The 24,751-nt window shown below is 43.7% G+C and overlaps 1 protein-coding gene across 2 annotated transcripts in view; it reads left to right on the top strand.

Moving 5' to 3' along the window:
• Kiaa1958 (KIAA1958 ortholog) overlaps window positions 1–23,566 on the top strand; it is a 134,950-nt gene extending 111,384 nt beyond the window's left edge. For both annotated transcript variants that reach the window (XM_021159964.3, XM_029476265.2), the window contains 2 exons: window positions 1,634–1,806; window positions 16,173–23,566. In XM_021159964.3, the coding sequence (XP_021015623.1) occupies window positions 1,634–1,806; window positions 16,173–16,979 (980 nt within the window). In that variant the 3' untranslated portion in view covers window positions 16,980–23,566. The remainder of the gene's footprint in view (window positions 1–1,633; window positions 1,807–16,172) is intronic.
• Window positions 23,567–24,751: the final 1,185 nt, after the last annotated feature.

The following is a 24,751-nucleotide window of genomic DNA, read 5'->3' as shown; positions in this document are numbered from 1 at the left end:
GTCAGGTTTTTGAGGAGCATAGAGGCCATCACCATCAGTGCACACACCTGAGGAAAGAGAAGGCAGATGTGGAAACATGGAAAAGGGAGATTCTCATGTACACACAGCTTCTAGAAGAAAAGTTGAAATCGAGAGTGTGTTGAGGGGCTGGAGAGAGTTAGAAGCACTGGCTGCTCTTCTAGAGGACCCAGGTTCAATTCCCAGCACCCATGTGGTAGCCTATGTAACTCCAGTCCTAGGGAATCCGATGCCCTCTTGTAACCTCTATGGACAGTAGGCATGCATGTGGTGCAAAGACATACAAGCAGACAAACACCCATATACATTAAAATAAATAATGTTTAAGAGTGTTGATTGTGTGGCATACACACACACACACAGATGAGAACATGCATGTGTGTCTGTGTGATGCTCCTGGGTGCCAGAGGACTCTGGGAGTTTGGTACAGAGGAGATCCTCTATGGGAGCCATGAAAACCAAGGTGGGTTAGGTAGAGTGAACCAACTCAGAGACTGAACTGGTTTTATCATTCTGCTGTCTCTACAGGACCAAGCCAGACTGTGTTTGACTATACATTCCCCAGAGGGATGCTTGGTTTACCTTACTCTAGAGTATAAGGAAAGGCCAGCTACTGGTTATGGGTTTGGTTTTCTTTTTTTTTTTTTTTTTTTTTTAAAGATTTATTTATTTATTATATGTAAGTACACTGTAGCTGTCTTCAGACACTCCAGAAGAGGGCGCCAGATCTTGTTACGGATGGTTGTGAGCCACCATGTGGTTGCTGGGATTTGAACTCTGGACCTTCGGAAGAGCAGTCGGGTGCTCTTACCCACTGAGCCATCTCACCAGCCCGGGTTTGGTTTTTTTTGGCAATTTAAACTGTCTTCCTTCCTTTTCATCCGAAAGTGAGCTTACCTCTCCGTTCCTTAACACTGCTTTCATTTCACTTTCTACTGGGATTTGAAACTGGTCAGTGGTTTGTTTAATCAAGGCTTACATCAGTCCACTCTCCCATGCATGCCCGAGTGCGTGGGTGTGGGGTCTAAGTGTGCATGCGTCGTTCCTCGGGGAAGAGACTTAGAGGGATACGCTAGCTCCACTTAGTTCAAGGCTGCTCCTGATGGCACCAAGTAACTTGAAGCTGTGCTAACAAAGGGCGAGTGTTCTTCCTGCACTGAAGATTCCTTATCTTCCTTCCTCCTATCTTTTTAAAAATCTTCCCCACTTCCTTTCATCTCATCTTTTGCTACTGTTAGGAGAAATGCTATTTTTTCTAGTAATAAGTTTAGAATTTTCTAGTATAAATTCCATCCTATCATTGAAATGTTTAGAAATGTGTTGTTAGCCAGTGCACATAACAAAATAATCAGGGTTAGATACAAGGCATAGATTCTCATACATCTAAGTAGTTTTTGAAGACAGGATCTCACTGTATAGCCCTGGCTGTCCTAGAATTCACTATGTGTAGATCAGGCTGGCCTTGTGGGCATAGAGATCTGCCTGTCTCGTGAGAGCTAGAAATTTCAATTCTTTACTATCTTTTTGGAGCTCTTTGTTACTGAATATCACCCCGGGATGAAACTCACTAAAGAAGGGGATGACACATTAATGTCTCTATTGTTTTTGTTTCTAGCTTATTCTACTAAGCTCAACAAATTTCCTGTATTTAATATTAATGATGACTTGAATGGTCTGTGTACCAGTGCAGTGAGCCCAAACACCACCAAAGCCACGAGGTACGCCCTAAATGTGTGGCGCTACTGGTGCATGACCAACGGGCTCAAAGACCACACGGACATCACCAAGGTAAGGGATGCGTGAGTTTGCTAATTCTTTTGGCTAACTTCACTGAGCTTCCAGGTGCCAGTCACTGTGCTAACTGCTCTGGGGAATGGAGGTGAAGGGACATGAAATATAAAGAAAATTATCCACAGAACCAAGTAGAATTTAGAGAGTTCTAATGAATGTACGTCTGTTAAAATATTCAGGAGAGTAAATCCAGCCAAGCTTCCAGAATCTGGAGTTGGTAGAATTAGAAGACGGGGAGGTCAGAAGAACAGATGATGTGAGAAAGAATGTAGAGGCAGAGCCACTTGCTGCACTCCGCAGGCTGGACCGAAGCACTGGGCATCAAGGGCTCTCAAGCTCAGGGTCTTGGTTTTAGTTTGGTTTGGTTTGTTTGAATTTTTCGAGACAGCTTTCTCTGTGTAGCTCTGGCTATCCTGGAACTCACTCTGTAGACCAGGCTGGCCTTAAACTCACAGAGATCTGCCTGATTCTGCCTCCCAAGCGCTGGGATTAAAGGCATGTGTCACCACCGCCACTGCCAAGCTCAGGGTCTTGTAAACATTGGGAAATCACTGAAGTCTCTTGGTTTTCCGTATTGCAGGATCTGATTGTAAGAGCTGGAAGCTTTACTGGTCAAGCAGAAAGGACTCCATTGGAGTTTTTCAAACAGGAAGGAACATAATAAAAATGGTATCTTAGAATAATTGGAAGTTATAAACAAAATAGTTATCTAGTATCCTTGGTCCCCAATCCCTTTGTAAAATGAGCTCCAACTTCAAGTATTTGAGATTTGTGAGTAGCAGGGGAAGATTTAAACCATGGGGAAGTTGAATAGAGAAGATACTGTTCTGCCTCTATGCCAAGGTTCAGATGGATATAGCCATTAAGTAGTTGGGATTGTGAGATTTAAAACAGTGGAAATGATGAGCTGGAAGCATAGATCTGAAGGTCTCACAGCTAGAGGCCATAGTTAAAGCCTGACGGCAATAAGAATAAAGCTGAAGTGGAAGACCCGGGCTTCTCATTTTGGCGGCATGGTACATTAGGTGGTGTGAGAAGCTTCCTGTTACACATGAAGATAGGAAGCACCTGGGGCGGGGGCACTGACCAGTGAGCACAGCTCCTCGGCAAAGCTGGTAATGTCAAGGAGGGATGGACGGCAGGTGACTGCAGGACCTTTGTCTAGGGGAGGAACCTTTGGGTTCCTGAAAAAGTTCTAGGCCAGGGGGCTGGTGGGATGGCTCATTTGTTAGTGTTCACCATGAAAGCATGAAGACCCAACTTGAGATCCCCAGCATCCACACAGAAAGCTGGCCTGGTGGATGCCTAGAGCTCCGTGGCCACCATTGAGCTGAATCAGTGAGCACCAAGTTCAATTTGAGACCCTGATTAAAGAAGTAAGATGGAGGGGTAATTCAGGAAGATGTCTGATATCTACATGTGGCCTCCCTGTGCATGTACTACCTCATGTATGTGTACACACACATCAGAGACGGGGGGGATTGATTGGTTGCATGGTAAACAGCAAGCTCTGGCTGCCACCAGATCTTTTAATGATCTTTTCAGGGAAACATCCAAAATGTAGGCACTGAGGTATTTTGGCAAATTAAGATCAACTAAGTAGGTGCTTGTTTCAAGAATCATTGCCCAGGGTTAGAGGGCAGTGTACCAGTAGTGTATCTGCTTCTCTTGATGAGGACCTGAGTTCCATGACAAAAACCATCTGTAACTCTGGTTCCTGGCACCCTCTTCTGGCTTCCACAGGAACTGCATGCACCAGGTGGTGCATAGACACACATGCAGGCAAAACATCTATACACATAAAATAAATGTCAAAGTTCAGTGTCTGGCATTTAATGAAAAATTACCAAACATTCCAAAAACTAGAAACTATATCCCTTAAAGAGTGACTCAAGGCTGGGCGTGGTGGCGCACGCCTTTAATCCCAGCACTTGGGAGGCAGAGGCAGGCGAATTTCTGAGTTCGAGGCCAGCCTGATCTACAGAGTGAGTTCCAGGACAGCTAGGACTACACAGAGAAACTCTGTCTTGGGGGGCGAGGGGGGGGGAGTGACTCACGGCTGTGCAGGTGGCAGTCACTTCTAATCCTATCACCCAGGGAGTCTGGCTGAACTACATTCAAGACTCAGATTCCAAAAACAAACCAAAAAAAAAAATGAACAAGGGGGTGGAGGGATCTGTAGAGATGGCTCAGTGGTTAAGAGCAGGCTCTGCACTTGCAAAGGACCAGCAGTTCCCAGCACACATAATTGGGTAACCCACTTGTAACTTGTAACTTGTAACTCCAGTTCTAAGGGCCAGTGCTCTCCTCTGGGTTCTGCAGACAGCTGCACTCACATGACTATATCCACACAGAGACACATAATTGAAAATAAAATAAATATTTTAAAGGAATCTCAAAAATAAATATAAGAGGAGACGCTGTACAAATATATCATAACCACAGAAATAAAAAGAAGCTTAATATTCTTAAAGAAGAATTCTAGAAGAAGAGGAGAGATTACAGAGTCAGAAGTAAGGCTGGAAGATTCATTATTAGAAACCAGGCAGCTGGAAAGATATTGGGACAAATGTCTTCATTATTGAAAGGAAAGTAATTTCAGTACCCACAGTGAAGATACAGCAGTAGTGACTTTTGAGACATTCAGAGTTGAGGGGATTTAGCAGCAGCAGACCCACACATGGAGAGACATTTGGCCTCCATCCAAAAGGGAGAGGCTACTATCTGGGACTGTGGTCCATCACAAAGGGGAGGGGAGTACCGGGGAGGAGGCTACTGGGTAAATATGTGAGAGCTTTAAATCTTGCTATGGAATCCCACTGACTTTCTAAACAAAACGTAACAAGATAAAATGGAACAGTAAGTAGTGAATTGATCCAGAAAAGGAGAAGATAACAAAGCCAGTTCTGCATTAGCAAGTCTGCAAGTCAGACAAGGGAGGGTAGCATTCATAACTAGCTGAAAGAAAACATGCCCACCTAAAATTTTCTCCTCCCTGTTCTCCTCCTGTCTTGTTCTTCCTCTCCACTCCCTTTCCTTCTCCCTGCTTCCCCCTCTTTGACGCTGAAAAAAAAAAAAGATATATATATATATATATAAAACCTAGTTAGGTGGTTGTGGTGCACACTTTTAATCCCAGCACAAAGGCGGGTAGATCTCCAGGCTGGTCTATGCAGTGAGTTCCAGGACAGCAGGGTTGTTACACAGAGAAACCCTGTCTCAAAAACTAACCAACCAACCAACTAATGGGGCGTGGGGGTGGTAGGGGGCATAGAAAGAAAGAAACTGTAATTTATAACTGCAAAGACTGGGCTGGAGAGATGGCTTAGTGGTTAAGAGCTCTTCCACAGGTCCTGAGTTCAATTCCCAGCAACCACATGGTGGTTCACAACCATCCGTAATGAGATCTGATGCTCCCTGTGGGACATGTCTGAAGAGAGCAACAGTGTACTCACATAAAATAAATTAATAAATCTTAAAACAAAACAAAACCCAAATAACTGCAAAGACATCAACAGACATAGCAGTAGAGGAAGCCCCATTAGCCAAGAAAGAATATCTCAGAGACAGAGTCATGATGAGTATATTGACATTTTAATGTGTCTCTATCTGTAACAGGATTAAAGTACATTAGTTACAGATTACTAATTAAAAAGACCCTGATTCTAGGGAGTTATTAAATGCCTTACAGATCAAGAAGAAACCACAGAGCAAATTATAACATATCATGAACCAAAGGAAAATTACATCACAACTTATAATTTGTAAAATGTGACTCCTGCTGGGAACGCAGGCAGTCTACCTACAGATCCTGTTCCTTCAAGTGCAATCCCCCAGTCTCATCCCCAGACCTGCAGCAGACCACCTGTTGTAGCCTCCTTTCCCCCTCTGCCCCCATCTCCAGTGGATCACACAGATCTCCACCCCCCACCCTCCCTCACCCCCCATTGCTTTATCCCAGTCTTCAGTTCAACAGACACTTCTGGGGAGCCCGCAGCCACTCTGAGCAGGGAAGCAGGTAGTCTAGCTGTAGAGCTTCACCTCTCCCTCCACTCCTCCAAGTACAGTGTCTTAAGTCTCAGCCCCAGCTCTGTAGCAGTGGCCTGTCCTCATCTCTGTCCCCGTTCCCAGGGGACTAAACAGATCCTGATTAATTCCCTGTTTTCCTACCTCCTGTGGACCCCCTCACCCTTTCCCCAAGCCACCCCCATTCCTAAGTGTCAGCTCCCAATATCCAGAATCAGATTTTACCTGGAAACCCAGTGGCCACACGTATCAGAATCCCAGAAGGATTTCCTGCCAGACTACACACAGCCACCACACTCTCTTGAGAACCATCATAGGGCAACAGAAACCAAGGAACAAAACAACCACCCCACAAAGACAAGACCAGATATCAGCACCTAGAATTATAATCTTCCCAACCCCAGATTCCTAGAGACTAATGTAAAATCATGTAAGAGCCAGGACAGTATGAGTCTCTTTAGCCCAGCAATCCTATCATAGCATGCCCTGATATTGCAACATAGCTGAAGCATGAGAAAAAGACATAAAATACCCTTTAAAAATATGATAGAGCCCCTTAAAGAGGAAATAATTCTCTTAAAGAAATCAGTGAAAGTACAAACTGACAATTGAAGGAAATGAATAAAAAAAACAGTTCTAGACCTGAACATGGAAATAGAATCAATAAAGAAAACCCAAACAGAGGGAAATCTGCAAATGAAAAATTCAGGGACTAGAAGAGTAACATCAGAGGCAAGCATCATCAACAGAATACAAGAGCTAGAAGAGAGAATCTCAGGCATTGAAGACAAAAGAGAAGAAATGGATATCCTAGGCCAAGATGATGATGATGATAATGATGATGATAAAAGATACATCTAAAAAACGGGCACAAAACATCCAGGAAATCTGGGACACTTTGAAAAGACCAAATCTAAGAATAGTAAGAATAAAGAAAAGAGAAGATTCCTAGGTTAAAGGCACAGAAAGTATTTTTAACAAAATCATAGAAGAAAGTTTGCCTAGCCTAAAGAAGAAGATAACCTATCATGGTACAAGAAGCACAGAGAACACCAGATAGATTGGACCCGAGAAGAGAATCCTGTCAGCACATAATGATCAAAATACTAAAAGTACAGGATGGAGAGTAGTAGGATCTGCAAAGGAGAAACAAGAGGGAATATATAAAGGCAGACTTAGAATTACACCTGACTTCTCAGTGGAGACTCTAGAAGCCAGAAGGGCCTGGGCAGATGTTCTACAGACTCTAAGAGACCACAGATGCCAGCCTCAATTGCTATACCCAGCAAAGTTTTCAATCACAATAGATGGAGAAAACAAGACAGTGTATGATAAAAACAAAACTTTAGCAATATCTGTCTACAGATCCAGCCCTACAGAAGGTGCTAGAAGGAAAATGCCAACCTAAAGAGGTTAACTACGCCCAAGAAAAAACAAGGAATATATAATCCCACACCTGTAAATAAAAAGGGGGAAGTGTGAACACACACACACACACCACCACCACCACCAACAACAACAACAACAACATAACAAGAAACAACAGTCAATGATTATTGATATTTCTCAACATCGATGATCTCAACTCCCCAGTAAAAAGTCACAGACTAACAGAGATGATGTGAAACCAGGATCTATCCTTCTGTTGCATCTAAGAAGCACACCTTAATATGAAGGATAGACACCACTTCCAGGTAAAAGGATGGAAAAAGATATTCTAAGCAAATGGACCTAAAAACAATCTGATGTAGCCATTTTAACATCTGACAGAATATATTTTAAACCAATACTAATCAGCAGAGATAGGGAAGGACTCTACATATTCATCAAAGGAAAAAACCCACTAAGAAACACCAGGACATATAATTCTTAACATCTATTCCCCAAACAGAAGGGCAATCAAGTTTGAACAAGAAACACTGCTACAGCTTAAATCACATATTGACCCTCATACAGTGATAGTGGGAGGCTTCAGTACTCCAGTCTCACCAACAGATACATCATCCAAAGAAAAGAAATTCTGGAGCTGTTGTTATAAAGCAAATGGACCTAGTAGGTATTTACAGAACATTTCACCCAAACACAAAAGAATATATCTTCTTTTTAGCACCAGATATAACTTTTTCCAAAACTGACCACATACTTGGGCACAAAGCAATTCTCAACAAATACAAGGTAATGGAAACGACACCCTGCATCCTCTCTGACCACCACTTACTAAAGCTGGATAGCAGCAGCAGCAGAGATAACAGAAAGCTTACTAACTCATAGGAACTGACTGAACAACTTGCTACTGAATGGAAACTGGGCCAAGACAGAAATCAAGGAAGACAGGAAAGAGTTTCTAGAACTGAATGAAAATGAAAACACACCATACCCTAACTTCTGGGACACGGTAAAGGCGGTTCCAAGAGACAAGTTCATGGCACTAAGTGCCTATATGAAGAAGAAGAAATCACACCCCAAAATAGTAGATGGCAAGAAACAGTGAAACTCAGGGCTGAAACCCAGTAGAAAAGAAACACTCAAAAAGAATCAGGGAGGCAAAGAGTTGGTCATTTGAGAAAACAAGATTGGCAAACTTTTATCCAAATTAACTAAAAGATGGAGAGGGAATATCCAAAATAAATTAGAAATGAAAAGAGAGACAGAACAGCAGATACCAAGTAAATTCAGAGAATCCATAAGGACGTACATTAAAACTTACATGCTGCTAAATCAGAAAATCTAAGAGAAATGGATGAGGGAGGGAATACTGGGAGAGACGGCTAAAATTAAGGACCATTTGAGGGATGGTATGGAAACAATACAGTAGAAGCTTCCTAAAAATGTATACCTATATAAAGACAATCTAAATGATGCCAAATAATGAGGGAGACAGGGCCCCAGCTAGACATCTGTTGTTACCCATCTCTAGTACTGAGATTGGCTTCCATCTAATTGATTTTTTTTTGTCCTTAAACAACCCAGACTGTTACCAAGACTAGAGGTTGTTATTCACAAACTGTCAGCAAAGCCTCATTGCTGAAGATAACACCTACTCAACTCATTGAACATGGAAAAGTTGACCTAGTGCTTATATATATAGACTTCATCCCTACATTCTAACCCCTTTGGGATAGGAAGCTACTCTGCAAACTACACACACACACACACACACACACACACACACATGCACACACGCACACACACGCACCAAGCCAGTCACAAACCCTTTAACTCACGATGTTGTCCTGCCTACATGCTAATGCAGTGGTGGATTAAAGTTTGTGGGAGTGACCGTCCAATATCTGATTTGACATAAGGGCCACTCCACACGATGAAACTCTTACTGACACCACTTAGTTGACCAAGAATCAAAGAATAGATCGCCCAGGGACCTAGGGTAAGACCAAATACTCCTGTTCTGAAAACAACAACAAAGGTATCAATAAAATGACTCCTAATGATAGTCTGCTATACACAGAGCTAAGTGTTTTGCTCAACCATCTGCCGAGAGGCTTTCTCCTACAGCACATGGGAATAAATAAATAGAGACCTACACCCAGGCCTTATGCAGAGAGTGAGAGAGACCTTGGCCCTAAATGGGTTATCTCCATCAAATCCCTCCCCTCAGAGATCAGAGAATCCTGGAGAAGAGGCAGAAAGAGTGTAAGAGCAAGAGGGGACTGAGGACATCAAGAAAACAAGGCCCTCTAAATCAACATGATCAAAACTCATGCAAAGACTGTGGCAGCGTGCACAGGTCTGAACCAGGTCCCTGCATGTGTGTTACGGCTTCCAGTTTAGTGCTTTTATGGAAATCCTGAGTGTGCGCATGAGTGGGTCTATGATTCTTGTGCCTTCCTGTGGGCTTTTCCTTCTGTGTCTTGTCCGTCTCCAATGTGTTACTTTTTGTTCTATTATATTTTATTATCCCTTGGAATCCTGTTTGTTTTCTAAAGAGACAGAAAGAGGGTAGATCTGGATGGGAGGGGAGGTAGGGAAGGACTGAGAGGAGTGGAGACGGGAAACCATAATCAGATATGTTATGTGAGAAAAAATCCATTTTAAATAAAAGGAATCAGCTCAAGGTATGTAAATAGTTTAATTGCATCTCTCAAGTATATGGTTAATGTTCAATGAGGGTGAGTCTGTGGCTATAGAGTAGTAAGGAGCTGATTATGGCCACTTGGTCTCACAGTGTTTTCTGAGTCCATCACCCTGGGCGCAGGCTCATTGAGAAAATATAAATCAGTTAAACATCAACTTTAATTTTCAGCAAACTCTGAACGCCAAGGGTTACTCCTGGTTTGCATATGAAAATAGTTCGTCTATAATTTGAGGATTTTATACATAAGACCACTGATGTCTTTTCTCCCCCAGTTGGCTGTTTAGAACCTTCTGACACTATGGAAACTAGCCAGCAGGGAAGAGGTTTTCTGGTCAGTCATAAACTTATTTCTTTCTATCTGGCAAGTAAGATATGTGGTGTCTTCAGCTGTATGTCCTTATCACATTATAATGGGCACCAAACGATGCTGCCTGGAGCTGTGTTGCCTCCAGACCTGGGACTGTGCTGACCAGAATGACTCAGAGTGCTCATTCTGGCATTTAGATTTTCATGTACTGATGCATTATTCCTGGGCCTGCTCCCCAAATGTTAATTAATAAGCCAGGTAGTAGTGGCACACACCTTTGATCCCAGCACTCAGGAGGCAGAGGCAGATGGATCCCTGAATTTGAGGCCAGCCTGGTCTACCAAGGAATTCCAAGATGGCCAGGACAACACAGAGGAACCCTGTCTCAACCCCCACAAACAAACAAATTTAAACAATAGAAGATATGTATATAATCAAATATGGAGGAGTAAAAAATACAGCAAAAGTAGTTTTTATAGGAAAAATATAGGTTACTCTAAATGTTTATTTTATGAATAAAATACAAATATAAAAGGTATAAATCAATCAATAAATATAATGTTGAAATAACTTCAAAAGCAGGTCTGGGTTGGGCCTGGTGGCACACTTGTAGTTTCAGCACTTGGGAGACAGGGGCCAAAGGATTGTGGCAAGTTCAAGGTCAGCCTCAGCCACGTAGTGAGTTCCAGTCTTCCCAGGCCTACTTCAAACACTCTGTCCCCCCAAAAAAACAAAACAAATTAAAAAAAAAACAGTTTTAGATTCAGATGACAAGATAACAAATTGCAAGCAAGACCGGAAGACTTTCTGGGACGTAGCATACAGTAAGGTTATGTCTGAAAAGTGGGGTAAACTGGGTATGGTGGTTCGTGCCTTTGCTGCTACACTGCAGAGACAGAGGCAGGATGATTGCAAGTTAAAGGACAGCCTGGAGTTTATAGTGAGACACTGCCTCTTTTTTTTTTAAGAAGAAAAGAAAAGGAATTAAGATTAAGGAATATAAAAGAATGTAAAATGCCAAAAGCAGTAACAAGGGGCATATTACTGCCAACCTTACTAAAACCCTAAAAGGATTCTGTGAAGAACCACGTGCCAGACAGGGGAATGTAGATCAGAGGAACCAATTCCTGGAAGGATTCAAAAGAAGCAACAGCAAGAAAAACCACCCTCTATAGCTTCCTTTGCCCTGGAAATCAGTTCCACCCTCTTGACCTTGTGGGTTGGCTCCCTGTGCAGCACTGCTCAGGGACAGGGACACAGCTGCAGCTCTTTCCTGTATCATCTCTCACCAACAGACTTGCTGCTCTTCTGCCTAAAATGCCTTTTCATCTGTGCATATATTCGGAAACATTCTATGTGGTCTCACAGAATGAGCCCAAGTTCTGTCTCTACCATTCCTAAACTCCGTCCCCCCATCACCTGGGTCCCATGGCCTTTGCATCTGTATTACAGTTCTGTGTTAGTTATGTTTCTGGTCGCCATGACCAGTCCCACACAAGGAGCCACTTGATGTAGAAAAACGGTAAGGAATGATATCAGGGCAAGAGGCTTCTTATTTAAAACTGAGTGAGTCAGGGCAGAGGAGTCCCTGCCCCCTTTTTCCCCCCTATTTCTGAGCCCCTGCCTTCACTTCTGGCATATGTGGTGCTGGGGACAGAATCCAGAGCTTCTGCATGCTGGGCAAGCAATAGACCTATTGAACTCCATTCCCAGCCCTCCTGTCCCCCTTTTTGATTCAGTCCTGGACCCCATGATTGGTGCTGCCTACAATGCCCTAGAAACACCTACACTAGTGCCCTGGAGTCCTTTAGTCCAGCTGAGGAGGAAGGTTAGCCACTGTGCTTTCCAGTGGAGGGATCTTCTCAGATTGCCTGCCGCTGCCTCACATGGTCCAAAAGCTCCTTAAAGACGAGAGCTACACAAATTCATGACCAGGTCCCCAGCACAACAAGAAACCCGAGTGGCTCACCATCAGCCTGTGTGCTGACGAATGTGTCATGTCAATGACTTAATCTGAGTATCAGGAGCACTCCACACACATAGAACATTTTTCTTGGTTTCCATGAAATACTACACGCTTCTAAGTAAAATCACAATAAGGCAGTTCCAGAGGCATCTACCCACACGGAGTGGATTGCTTGCAATAGAAGAAGCCGTTCATTCTGGCCTGTTTCCAGACTTGTCAAATATTTCCCATTCCCAAGGTGTCTAGTCTCTTAAAAAAAATTGCAAAAAGTAATTTTACTTCAAATATTGAGAGTCAGCTTACTGTGTCATATGGGGAAAGGCTGGCAGCAGCTTATCAACTTGGCTTCTGTCATAGAAGGATGACTAGCTGTGACCTAGCAAGGCATGGCGACACACACATGGAATCTCAGCATTCTGAACCGCAGAACCACCTGGAAAAAGTACAGCCTTGACTGGCTTATGCTACCTGCTACGTACACCAGGCTGGAGAGGGAGTTGCCTCCATAGCATTGGCATTAAAGGCCTGTGTCACCACGTCCAGTGATTTATTTGAGGGTTTTTTGTTTTGTTTTGTTTTGTTTTTTAAAGATTTAAATATTTATTATATGTAAGTACACTGTAGCTATCTTCAGACACTCCAGAAGAGGGTGCCAGATCTTGTTACGGATGGTTGTGAGCCACCATGTGGTTGCTGGGATTTGAACTCTGGACCTTCGGAAGAGCAGTCGGGTGCTCTTACCCACTGAGCCATCTCACCAGCCCTATTTGAGGTTTTTAAGTTGTGGTAAAGTGTACATAATATAAAAGTGAACACTTGAACTTCTTTTTAATGTAATTTTTTCTACTTTTTTGAGGTTTCACACATAAGTATTGTGGTTATCATTTCCATCTCTCCTTACTGTGATTCCTCTCACCCCCTGCAACTCCTGTCATGTTCCAACTCCATCTCAAATTCATGACTTCTTCTCTAATTATTGGGGTGTGTGTGTGTGTGTGTGTGTGTGTGTGTGTGTGTGTGTGTTCTATGTGTCTATATTAGGAAACTCTGTGTGGTCTCACAAAATGGACTCAAATTTTGTACCTTTCTTTTACACACACATGTATATTACACATACATACATGAACTGCTGAGTCCATTTAGTGTTGCATCTATGTGCATGTGTGAAGGACTGACACGTGGACCTATCTTGGAGCTCATCTCTAGAGCAGACTTATTCTCCCTCTCTCTGCAGCCATTTGTTGCCTGTAGCTCTTCTTCTAGGGGTGGGACCTTGTAGGATTTCTCCCATCCATGAGGTCTCCTTTAGAAGAGCATTTATAAATGTGAGATTTCATGGGTACAGCTTCACTGTCCTATACAGAAGTACTACTTACCTCACAACAGACGTCCTGACCTCTGGCTCTGAGGACCTTCCCTTGCCCTTTTCTATGATGTTTCCGGAGCCTAAAGGGCAGAGATTGTATTGTATACATGTCACCTGGGGCTGGGGACCCCACAGGCAGCTCTCTCATTTTGTGGATTTCTGTGATGGTCTTCATCTGCTGCAAAGAGAAGCTGTTTTGATAAGGGATGCGAGATATGCTTAGCTGTGGCTATAAGGATAAGTATGTAGGCTGTGGTTAGAAATGACAGTGGTTTAGGTAAGACACAGTAGTAGGTTCTCTGTGGGGTCCATGACCTCAGCAGCCATGGGTCATCAGCCAGGTTTACAGCAGCAGGCATAATTCTCTCCCACTGAGCTGGCATTAACTCCAGTTAGAGGCTCTTGTTATTTACCAGGTAGAAGTGCCACTGCTGCACCCTTCAGATTCTTGCCATGATGGTCGGCATTGAATTGTTCATTCATTTCTGTTTTCATCCTTCCAAATAGAAACTCTGCATCACTAAGTAATATAAAATAATACAGCTCTCCTTCCCTCTTCGCCCCAGCCCTGGCAACTGCTGCCCTGCCATCTGCCTGGGAATCTGCTTACTCTGGGTCCTGTCGATTAGAGTCTTCACTGCTCTTTATGACTTACTTGTTCTCTGTGTCTGAAGTGGGAAAAGTGAGCTTTGTTTAGCATAACATTTGAAGATTTCTTTTTTTTTTTTTTTTCTGAAGAAAATACCATGCAGATGTATGTGCCTCATTTTGTTTATTTACTTACCTACTGGTGGGCACTTACGTTTTCATGGAAAACACGACAGTAAAACTTTATACATCATTTTGTTGTTGTTTGGACATACACTGTCAGCCCTTTGGTGTATATGGCTTAGATTGAGGGAACAGGTGCTTTCCAAAGCAACTGCACCATTTTCCATTCCCATAAAGGCGTATGAGTGTTCCAGTTTCCTTCCATACCAACTCACATTTGTTATCATCTCTTTTCTTTTTCCTAACTCCAGTCATCCTACTGAGGCTGAGCACAGTTCCATTTGGTTTTAATTTCTCTGTGCCAGAGGAAAAGGCGTGCACACTAAACAAAATAAAATCATTCCGACTACATAGATTTTTCAAACTAATGCACATTAAGCATGCAGTGTTCTTTGCTCTCACTTTATGTTGGCCTTGATCCTAATATTCTGAAGGCTACCTCTATGCCTTTTCTCTTCCTATCAGACTTGACAGGACTTGATTAACTTGATAGGTCTTGCCAGGCCTAATCCCAGCACTTGGGAGGCAGAGGCAGGTGGATTTCTAAGTTCCAGGCCAGCCTGGTCTATAGAGTTGAGTTCCAGGACAGCCAGGGATGCACAGAGAAACCCTGTCTTAAAAAACCAAAAAAGAAAGAAAGAAACAAACAAACCTCGATAGATCTTTTCAAAGGTTGATGTTTCCCCTTTGCCCTTTATTAATTTAGACTTTTGTTTTTATTGGCTCATTTTACTATCTATGAATTTGATCTACTTTTCTAGCTTTTGGGGTATGTTATCAGTTTGTTTACTGATAATTTGTTTTGTAACATTATTCTAGTTTATGTTATCAGAAAATATTTAACAATAATATATTAACTATTAATATTATAATATAGTATAATACATCCTATTATTTATATCTAATTGTAGTCTAGTCAGTTTTTGTTTTTAAATTGAAATTTTCGTGGATATTACTTTTTCAGAGATTTATTTTTTGCCAAGTAGTGGTGGCACATACCTTTAATCCCAGCACTGAGAAGGCAGAGCAGGCAGATCTCTAAGTTCAAGGACTGCCTGGTCTACAGAACGAGTTCTAGTACAGCCAGAGCTACTCAGAGAAACTTTGCCTCAAAAAAACCACATACACATAACTCTGTGTATATGTGTGTGTGTGTGTGTGTGTGTGTGTGCGCGCGCGCGCGTGTACATGTGAGTGCCTGCAAAGGCCAGAGAGGGCGTCTGATGCCTAGAGCTGGAGGTACAGGTGCAAGCCCCTGTCTGACGTCTGTGCTAGGAACTGAACTCTGTGCTTGAGGAGCAAGGACGCATAACCTAACTGACACCTTCTTTCCAGCCCTAATTTGGCTAATTTTTAATCTATAATGTCGTATTTTCCTTTGGCTATTAGCAAAATGAGGGCTAACAGTAGTTTCTACTCAAACATTTCTATCAGAATTTCCATTTTGTCCAAAGAGCGTGCAGTGTAGCCTGACCTGGCAGAGCAAGGCTGCTTGCTCTTTACCTCTCCATCTTGAACACAGAGATGTATGAGTCAAACGCATAAGACTGATATTGGAAATGTACTGGTTATTAAGCTAGAGGTATGTGAGGATGTAGTCAGTTAAATCCAAGGAGACCATGGAGCAGGTCGTTTGTAAATAGATGAATCGGTTCTCTTCCAGTGAAGCCCAGGCTCAGTAGTGGGTACCAGACAGTATGGGTGGGTATCGAGGACTCTAGAGGTCAAGAAACTGTCCTCTCCATAGTACAGCCCCTAGTGAGGACTGGGGGAAAGAGGGGGCAGCTGTTCGGGTGTCCTCAAATGTCTAACCTCAGTGTTTGTCTCGTTTGAGATCCCTGCAGTGAAGTTGAATGAGCTGCTTGAGAACTTTTATGTCACCGTCAAGAAGAGTGACGGCTCAGACTTCCTGGCTACCTCGCTTCATGCCATTCGCCGTGGCCTGGACCGCATCCTGAAGAACGCGGGTGTGGGCTTTTCCATCACCAGCAGCACCTTCAGCTCCTCCACCAAGAAACTCAAGGAGAAGCTGTGGGTCCTGAGCAAGGCAGGGATGTCGGGGGCCCGTTCCCGCAATATCGTCTACTTCTCCCTTTCTGATGAGGAGGAGATGTGGCAGGCAGGGTGTCTAGGGGATGACAGCCCAATTACTCTCCTGTCCACAGTGGTCAAGTACAACAGCCAGTATCTGAATATGCGGACACTGCAGGAGCATGCAGATCTGATGTATGGTGACATTGAGTTGCTCAAAGATCCGCAAAACCAGCCCTACTTTGCCCGGACCGACAGTGTCAAGCGGGAGAGCCGGAGTGGTTCAACCAGAGTGTGCCATGGGAAAATCTACCATGAGCACTCCAGGGGACACAAGCAGTGTCCTTACTGCCTCCTCTACAAGTACATGTACATCCACAGGCCACCCACCCAAATGGAGGCCAAGTCTCCCTTCTACCTGACAGCCCGGAAGGAGGCCACGGACATGGGCAGCGTGTGGTACGAGGAGCAGAGAATGGGGTTACGGTCTCTCCGGGGAATCGTCCCAAATTTAGCCAGGAAGGTCAAGCTGGAAAACTGTGAGAACTTCACCTTCGTCTCCTTCACTCAGGTCTCCAGGCGACTTGGCTCCCATAGCTGCTGCCAGTGAGCCCTCAGGGCCAGCAGGTTCTGAAGCCGCAGAGACCGATGTCCTGGCTCCGTGATCCAGCTGGTCTCCGTTACTACAGCCGGCCATTCCTCAGACTTGAGATTCACTTTTACATGAAAGTCGATGACTGAATAATTTGGATGTTTTATCTAACTGTTTGACACCTTGTTAAATCATAGAATATAACACAATATAAAATTACTATATACAAAAGTGAAGAAATTCATTTTATCTAGTGCCTTTTTAGCACAGGTTTTCTTGGAAAAAAAGAAAAGAAAAAGAAAAAAAAATGTTTTGAGTAGTTACTTAAAAAATATCCCAGTAGCCCGGTAGCTTTAGAATGGTATAGAATTACATATACTTTGTTGGTTTTCTGGGGTTTTTTGTTTTTCCCCACGTAGGGACCTAGAGCAGGAGAGGCAGACATAGTAGAGAAAACTCTCACTCAGCACCCTTGTGTTTTGTTGGTGCCCAGGCAGTGGGCTGCTTGCAGAGATAAAAGATACATTGTTGCTGTGCTGTCCATAGAGGCAGTTTGGTGACAGGAAGATCAGTTCTCTGAAAGGGTGTGCAGTGGACTCGGTGGTGTGCACTGTGAGGAGTTCTAGTTAGCGGAGGGTGGATTTGGAAAGCCGCCTCGACCCAGATGTGAAACCCGCCTGAAGCAGAAGTGCCTGCGTCTTTCCAGTTCTCCTTTGAGAACACTTGCTGTTTCAACTTCCTTTTGTTTGTTTTGTTGTTTAATCTGTGTTGTTATATCTCGGATTTACATCTCACAGTTGTGTTGGCAGGAGTCCCTGGACCTGTGAGGCTAGCAGCGATGCTTGACTAGGAGAATCAACAGAGTAAGCCACAAGGCAAACGCTCCCAGGGCATCTTAAGGACCCTGGGAATCCTGTAGGCTGGCACTATGTTAGGGACACTGATTCAGGCAGCCTGCCAGGAAACCAAGCCCGGCACAGGGACATAGTTACTGGATCAGAGTGTCACGGTAGGTCATTCCTGCATTTAAAAATCATTTCACATTAATAAAAGTCAACCTGACCGTGTGTTACTTAAGAAGCAGACTTTCCTAGCACCTACTGTGAATACGTGTTTTTAAAAAGGAGCCCAAAGAGTGCTAATTAATAGTGATTTCTACTCTATTTTCTATTCCAGGAAAGACTGCTCTAATTGTACCATTATGTTCTTTCTATGTGTGCTTTCTAATCCCAAATTAAAGTCCCAATGCACATTCATATTGCACAAGTCTTTAAATTAGTTATTTCTTTTTCAAAGCATTGTTTTAGTATTTACTTAAAACCATTGTTTTCAAGTCTCTCACTAGTCACTGAAGTATGTGACTCTTTACCAGAGAAGACTCAGCCAATGCTGCCTTAAGGTCTCATGTTGTTCCCTTCCTCGTGACTACATGTCTATAGTTCTGTGTACTAGGTACTCCCTGGGTAGTGATGAGTTTTAGTATCTCCCTCTGTGTGTAAATAGCAGGTAATTGAGAATCAGTGTTCTGACTTGATCCCGTGTCTTGGTCTGTAGTGGTTTCCAATTGTGAGTTTAGGTTTTGGTTTAGAAGAGATAGACAAGCCCGGTGGGGTGGCACACACCTTTAATCCCAGTACTTGGGAGGCTGAAGCAGATGGATCTCTATGAAGGCCAGTTCCCAGACAGCCAGGGCTACACAGAGGAACCCTGGGGGCAGTGGTGGGAGGTTGGGGAGAAGAAGAGACACAACATTAGGTCAGCCTTCTTTAGTTTGCTGAACACCCAAAGGGTATTTTGTTTGTGGAAAACAAAGAGTCATCTTGTCAGTGCTGCATGGAAGATGGAGACATGACTTGAATGGCCAGGTCGCAGAGTTCAAGGACTAACCCCTCCAATTTTATTTTAAATAGCTTCAAAATGTTGCCATTAGGTATGCTGGGGTCTTTTCAACATTTCCAGAAGTAGCAATAACTGACCAGAGGCTGTTAATCTTCCTATTAACTGTAACTTAGCATGCCATAACCTATCTGCTTCAGCTGACTGCCTGTCACCTATTTGATACATTGTAAATTCTCAGAATTCAGAAGTGAACAATTATACTAAAAACTCAGGGGTCAGATCTTCACTTACACCCGATGGGATGAGAATGCTTCTGAGTTAGGTCTCCTCAGGTCGTGGGAGTAACACACGTGCTTCAAGGACTAGCATATGGCCATGTGCAACTTTGCTACCTATGCAGATGTGTGCGTGTGTGACACACTTTAAATCAGCGTGTGGCGAAGCTGGGGGAGCCCACTGGCAAGGTAACTGTCTGCCTGGGACGCCATGCTGTGGAGGCCAGAGAGTTTGTGGCTGAGTTATTCTGTCTTTCCAGTCAGCTCTGTGCCGGTGCCACAGAAGGGATGCAGCAAGCTCCAGCTGGTCTCCACTCACCTTCGAGTTTCTGTGCTCCACAGCTGGCATGGTTATCAAGAGCTTTACGTTTGAGCTGGGGCAGCGGCTCAATGGCAGAATGCTTGCCTCACCGCACGTGCAAGAGCTTGGGGGTCCATTCCCAGCACTAAAGGAAAATTCTTTCCCTAGTTAACCTAGATGCAAGTTGCCTCTGAGCCCTGCATCTGTGTTCTGAGAGGACCCTTAGAGCTTGGGTGAGATCATCCCTCAACACCTTTTGTATTGCTCTAACAGGAGGGGAGGTAGGCAGAGTGGCACACTCCTGCAGTCTCAGCACTCAGGAAACTGAGGCAGGAGGTTTACTATGAGTTGAGGGCCAACCTAGGCTACCCAGTGAGTTTTAAGCCACCTTGGGCTACTGAATGAGACTCTGTCCCCAAACACTTAACATTCATTAATTAGAGGGCTAGAGATGGCTCAGCCATTAAGGGCGCTGCCTATTCTTCAGAGGACTTGGGTTCCACTCTAAATACCCACATGGCAGTCCACAGTCCACATCTGACACCCCCTTTTGGCCCCTACAGGCACTAGGCACAAACATAGAGGACAAACATACATGCAGGTAAAACACCCACACACATAAACAATAAACGTGCTACCCCCCTATTGCCCCAGGCCTCTCTCCAGGGAATGGTTTGCCAGGTAATAGGTTATCGGCAGGAGATCCCACTGGACACTGAGAGGTTGGCATTCAGCTGTATCTTAGGTATGCAATGAGTTTTCTTTCTTTCTAATTAAAAATGTTAGTAACATGCTTCACTTATTTCCTCCATTGCTGAGATTCTGTTCCTTACATTGTAAACTTGAAGAGGAAACCAAACCTGATAATGTGGTCCAGTGAGCACATCCATGTCTGTGAATTCTACCTCCAGCACAACCAAGCCTGATACCTCACACACAAGCAAAAACAAGAGGAGGAAGACCACAGGGGTCTTCAGAGGCTACAGTTTTTCCATTGTTTTCTGTGTTTTAAAACAAATGCTGTATCTAACCAAACTGTGAAAGAAATATTCTCTTTGGTCAAGTGACATGGTCCCCTTTCCTTGGATTCTATTCTACTTTGTCAGCTGAGACCCATAAATGGTGTTTGAAAAAAAATGTGAAATTCTATTACTTTTTACATTAATTCATCTTATTAAAAGCATAAAGCATTTCAGCATGTTCAGAGACACACCATTAAGATCTGAACAAGATAGTATTTATGTGGAAACTGAAATGTCCTGACAGATCCTGGGCGATGATTCACGGCTCACTTGGCAGCCAGCTTCTGCTGGCACCACCCTCAGCTCTGCTATGGTATCTATCTCTCGGCTGGCTCATCTCCAGGGCTCACGAGTCACACTGCTAGTCTAGAATTTCTCAGTATGCTAGCATGCCTTCTTGAGAGATCTTTTTCTTTTTTTTTTTCTAATTTCCAGGTTTCAGAGTTTCTAAAGTTAATTTGTTATCTCTAGACAACAATGCTAATTTTGTTGGTTGAAGCTAAGGGTGGCCATATTGTTTCCACTCAAATGAACAAAATGGTTATATCTCATCCTTTCAAGTATCCATCTTTTATGAGACACTGATTACTCTTTAAAGGGGGGGGTGCGACCTTACTTTATGTATGGAAAATGCAAACTAGTAAGACCTCAAGGAAGTTGCCCAGTTTGCCCTAGACAAGCTCTGCTGTAGTCTAAGCTAAGGCTGAGCCTGTTGTGGAGCTGCTCACAGACAGCCGTGAACAGAACACAGTAAAAATTTCAATTTTGTGTCCAGTTTAAGAAATTTCACTTCTTCACAACAAAAATTGAATTCTTTGTCAAAAGAAAAACATTGTATTGCTTCAGCCTTGTTCCTAAGATGTCCCTTGTGTTTGTCTATATAAGTGAGTCCATTTAAACTAACTGTGGCTGTGCACACCTGGAACCTCAGCTCTTGGGATCTGAGTTGGGGGATTGCAAGTTCAAGGCTAGCCCGAGCTACACAGCAAGCACTTGTCTCAAATAAGTAAAACATAAGAAAAGCCGACTGGTGGGGACTAGATACCCTTCCTCTCTGAGAGGCCAGGAGGAGGGCAATGAGAAATATCCTTAAGCCACGTTTTGACTGTTGCCCACGGTAGTCCGAGCACGTCTGGCTCTGTGCCTACCGTCTTGGAGATTTTCCTCAAGTTGTTCATTACAGTCATGTTGCATTTAACCCAAGTTCCTCACTACTCAGCTACTGCAGCAATGGAAATACTTAAGAGCACCCCACCCCCAAAGAATGAGTGTCTAATGTGTTGGTAAGTACATAGTAACCCCATCAATACGCATACTGACTACATAGCTTCCTCCTCTCCACTGAAAGGGAAAATAGCTCCGAAGCCTCATCGAATGAGGCTGATGGAGCGACTTACTACTGCATCCACCCACTTTTCAAATGAAGACCCAAGTCTGACCGGTCAGCACTGGGAAGGACACCCGTGGGCTGCCTAGTTCCCTTCACCTTCACAATGGCTCTGCAGAGTGTGTCTAATTATTGCCATGTAGTTGTTAAGCAACCAAGACTCCGATAAGTTACTTTAACTTCCCAAATTCCTGCAGAGCTAGTAAGCTGGATAAAGTAAACCAACATCACATCCTGATTCCAAATCCCACGCTCAATTAATTAGGAAAACAAATCCTGCCTCCTTTAGGCTCGCTGACATCCATTTAACTTAGAAAAAGGTTGTTTTAGAAGTTTTAGCTAGACGTGGTGGCACACACTTGTGATCCCAGCAGTTGGGAGCGGGAGGCAGGAGGATCAGGTGTTTGTCATCTTTGGCTACATAAGCTTGGGTTACTTAAGATCCTGTCTGAAGAAATCATTTAAAAACTAACCAGCCAGGGACAGGTTGCAGAATTAGGCATGGGGAACCAGTCGACTTGTTCCTCCAGAGTATAGCTGGGAAGATTGGGACTTATACATTAACAGCACATTATCTGGCTGAAGAAAAATGTGAATACTACTTGATGCCTGTCCCCCCTGCCTACGCCCCCAAGATGTCTCCTCACCACACAGAGTAAGTTCCCAAGCCAGAGGTACTGATGCTACACCACGAATGGAGGACTCTAGACCTCACCTTCTCTTTGCCCATCTACATCCTCATCTAGCCCAAGATCCCCAACTGACTGGAAACAGAGGGGACACACAGACACCAGTGCACTCCTAGGATTAACAGTCCATGGCTGGACAGAGGAAGGCAAATTTTAAGACTTCTTGTAGGATACTGGTTTAGAGATGGAGAACTCGAGGCAGTAGGAGGATGCATCAGTAAAACATCCTAGGACTTCATGTGGTCACTGGCTTGAACTTACACAGTCCTCCTGCTTCCGATTCCATGTCTGACCAAGAGCATTCTTGTCATAACTGTGAGAGCATAATCTGCTTGTATGTAATGCTGCGTCATCTTAAAGGGTTAGGAGCGAAAGGCAGTAGAATGGGATGGAAACAAATGGATCAGAAAGAAGGGCTCTAAGGAAAGTTAAAACAGTAGTAGATCGAAACCTGTATGGGAAGAAAAAAAAAAAAACAATACTGAGCCTTAAAAGCAGCAATTATGTGACGGACAAATGAGCTGTTTTGGTTTAGAAGTTTTTAATGTAGATAATTGAATATGAAAAACAACAGCTTGAGTTTGCTTTTAATGGAAAGACTATACAGAGAAACAGGAACTTTCCTGAACCAGAGAGTATCTGTGTTTATAACGTTTGAAAAGGCTTGGTGTATTCCAGCTTCACACACACACACACACACACACACACACACACACACACACACACAAATAAAATGTGATTGAAACAAGTACCTAACACTTCTGGCAAAAATATTAAAGCATCTCAGGGAGTGAAAGACCCCTGGGATCCTTCAGACATCCAATGAAGGCAGCAAGCTGTGTATAAGGAAACAGGAATGTCAGGCTTCCGACCTCTGCAGCTCCAAGTGCTGAGAACCAGTAGGACTTTAAAGAGAAAGATTTACCTTCAGGGTTTTATGTTTCAATATCTAAAATATTTGTTATGATAAAGTCCAGCTACCCTGCTGCTTACAAAACCTCATCTAACATAAATAAGTCTGATTTCAGTGTCTGTGGAGTGATAAACATTAGGTCATTCTCCACTAGAGGAGAGAGAGGATAGAAGCCATGCATCTGAAAATGCCCAGAGTCCTCTCCTGAATGTGCTGCTGTGTAAGTGTGTCTAAAGGTAAATACGGTGTTACAGTGCTGAATTTTTATTACTGAAATAACTCATGGCAATTAGAAATAGAAAACCCAGATACAACTTTTTAAATAAAATCTAAATTAGTTTAGACTTTTCCTACCAACAGTTAAAGCATCCTTGTGGAAAAGACCATTGTTTTCAAGTAGCCAAAGCCAGGGATTCCCTGCCCCCCCCCAACACACACACAGACACACACACACACACAGACACACACACAGACACACACACACACTTTGGAGTCCTCGAGCGAGCTAGGCCTGCTCGCTGTATCACATGTGTTGCTCCACTCTCCCCAAGTCAGCCACAACAGATACGACATTTGACAGTTACAGAATGGGTCTGTGCCCCCTTTTTAACTAAATACATGGGAAGCTGGAGAGGTGGCCCAGGGGTGAAACACTGACTGCTCGTGCAGGGGATCCGGGTTCAGTTCCCAACACCCACATAGGAGCTCAGAACTGTCTGTAACTCCAGTTCCAGGGCACCTAGCGCCCTCTTCTGGCTTCCACAGGCATCAGGCTTGCCCATGGTGCACTGATAATTCATCTACACATAACATCTGTAAAATAAAATAAATTTTTAAAAGATTAGACCAGGAAAAATGGTATGTTCTGGAGTGGAAACATAAGTTAGATTTTAATTTCAGGAAGCTGGCCAAGGTGGTGCTTTCCTAAATAATACTTGAAATTCTAAACCTCTGTCCAAGTTCAAGTGTTGTAGGCTTGTGGGTGTAGCTCAGCGGAGGAGTACTGGCCCTAGTTTTTTGTTGTTTGATACCGGGTTTCACTACGTAGCCTTGGATGACCTGGAACTCACGTAGACTGGGCTGGTATCAAACTCACAGACACTCACCCATCTGCCTCCTCCAGGGACTGTGGCTAAGGGCATGTGCCACCATGCCCAGCCAGGCCCTAGTTTTGATACCCAGCTTGGAGTGGCATGGGAAGCACATAAGGACAGAAACATGGAAGGCACATTCCTTCTGGAACCTAAGTGTTAGTTTAGTGTTGGCACTAAAGCCAGGTTCTCTTGTTTTTATTGCTTGCCCTGGACACAGTTGAGGACAGGAGTGAGGGTGCCCTCAGCCTCCTCACCCAGCTTCAGCAGCAG

Source organism: Mus caroli, unplaced genomic scaffold, assembly GCF_978045245.1.
Source record: "Mus caroli unplaced genomic scaffold, Mus_caroli_1 scaffold_6, whole genome shotgun sequence".
NCBI classification, from domain to species: domain Eukaryota; kingdom Metazoa; phylum Chordata; class Mammalia; order Rodentia; family Muridae; genus Mus; species Mus caroli.
The sequence above is the reverse complement of the archived record's forward strand: the minus strand, read 5'-3'. Positions and strand labels throughout refer to the sequence as shown.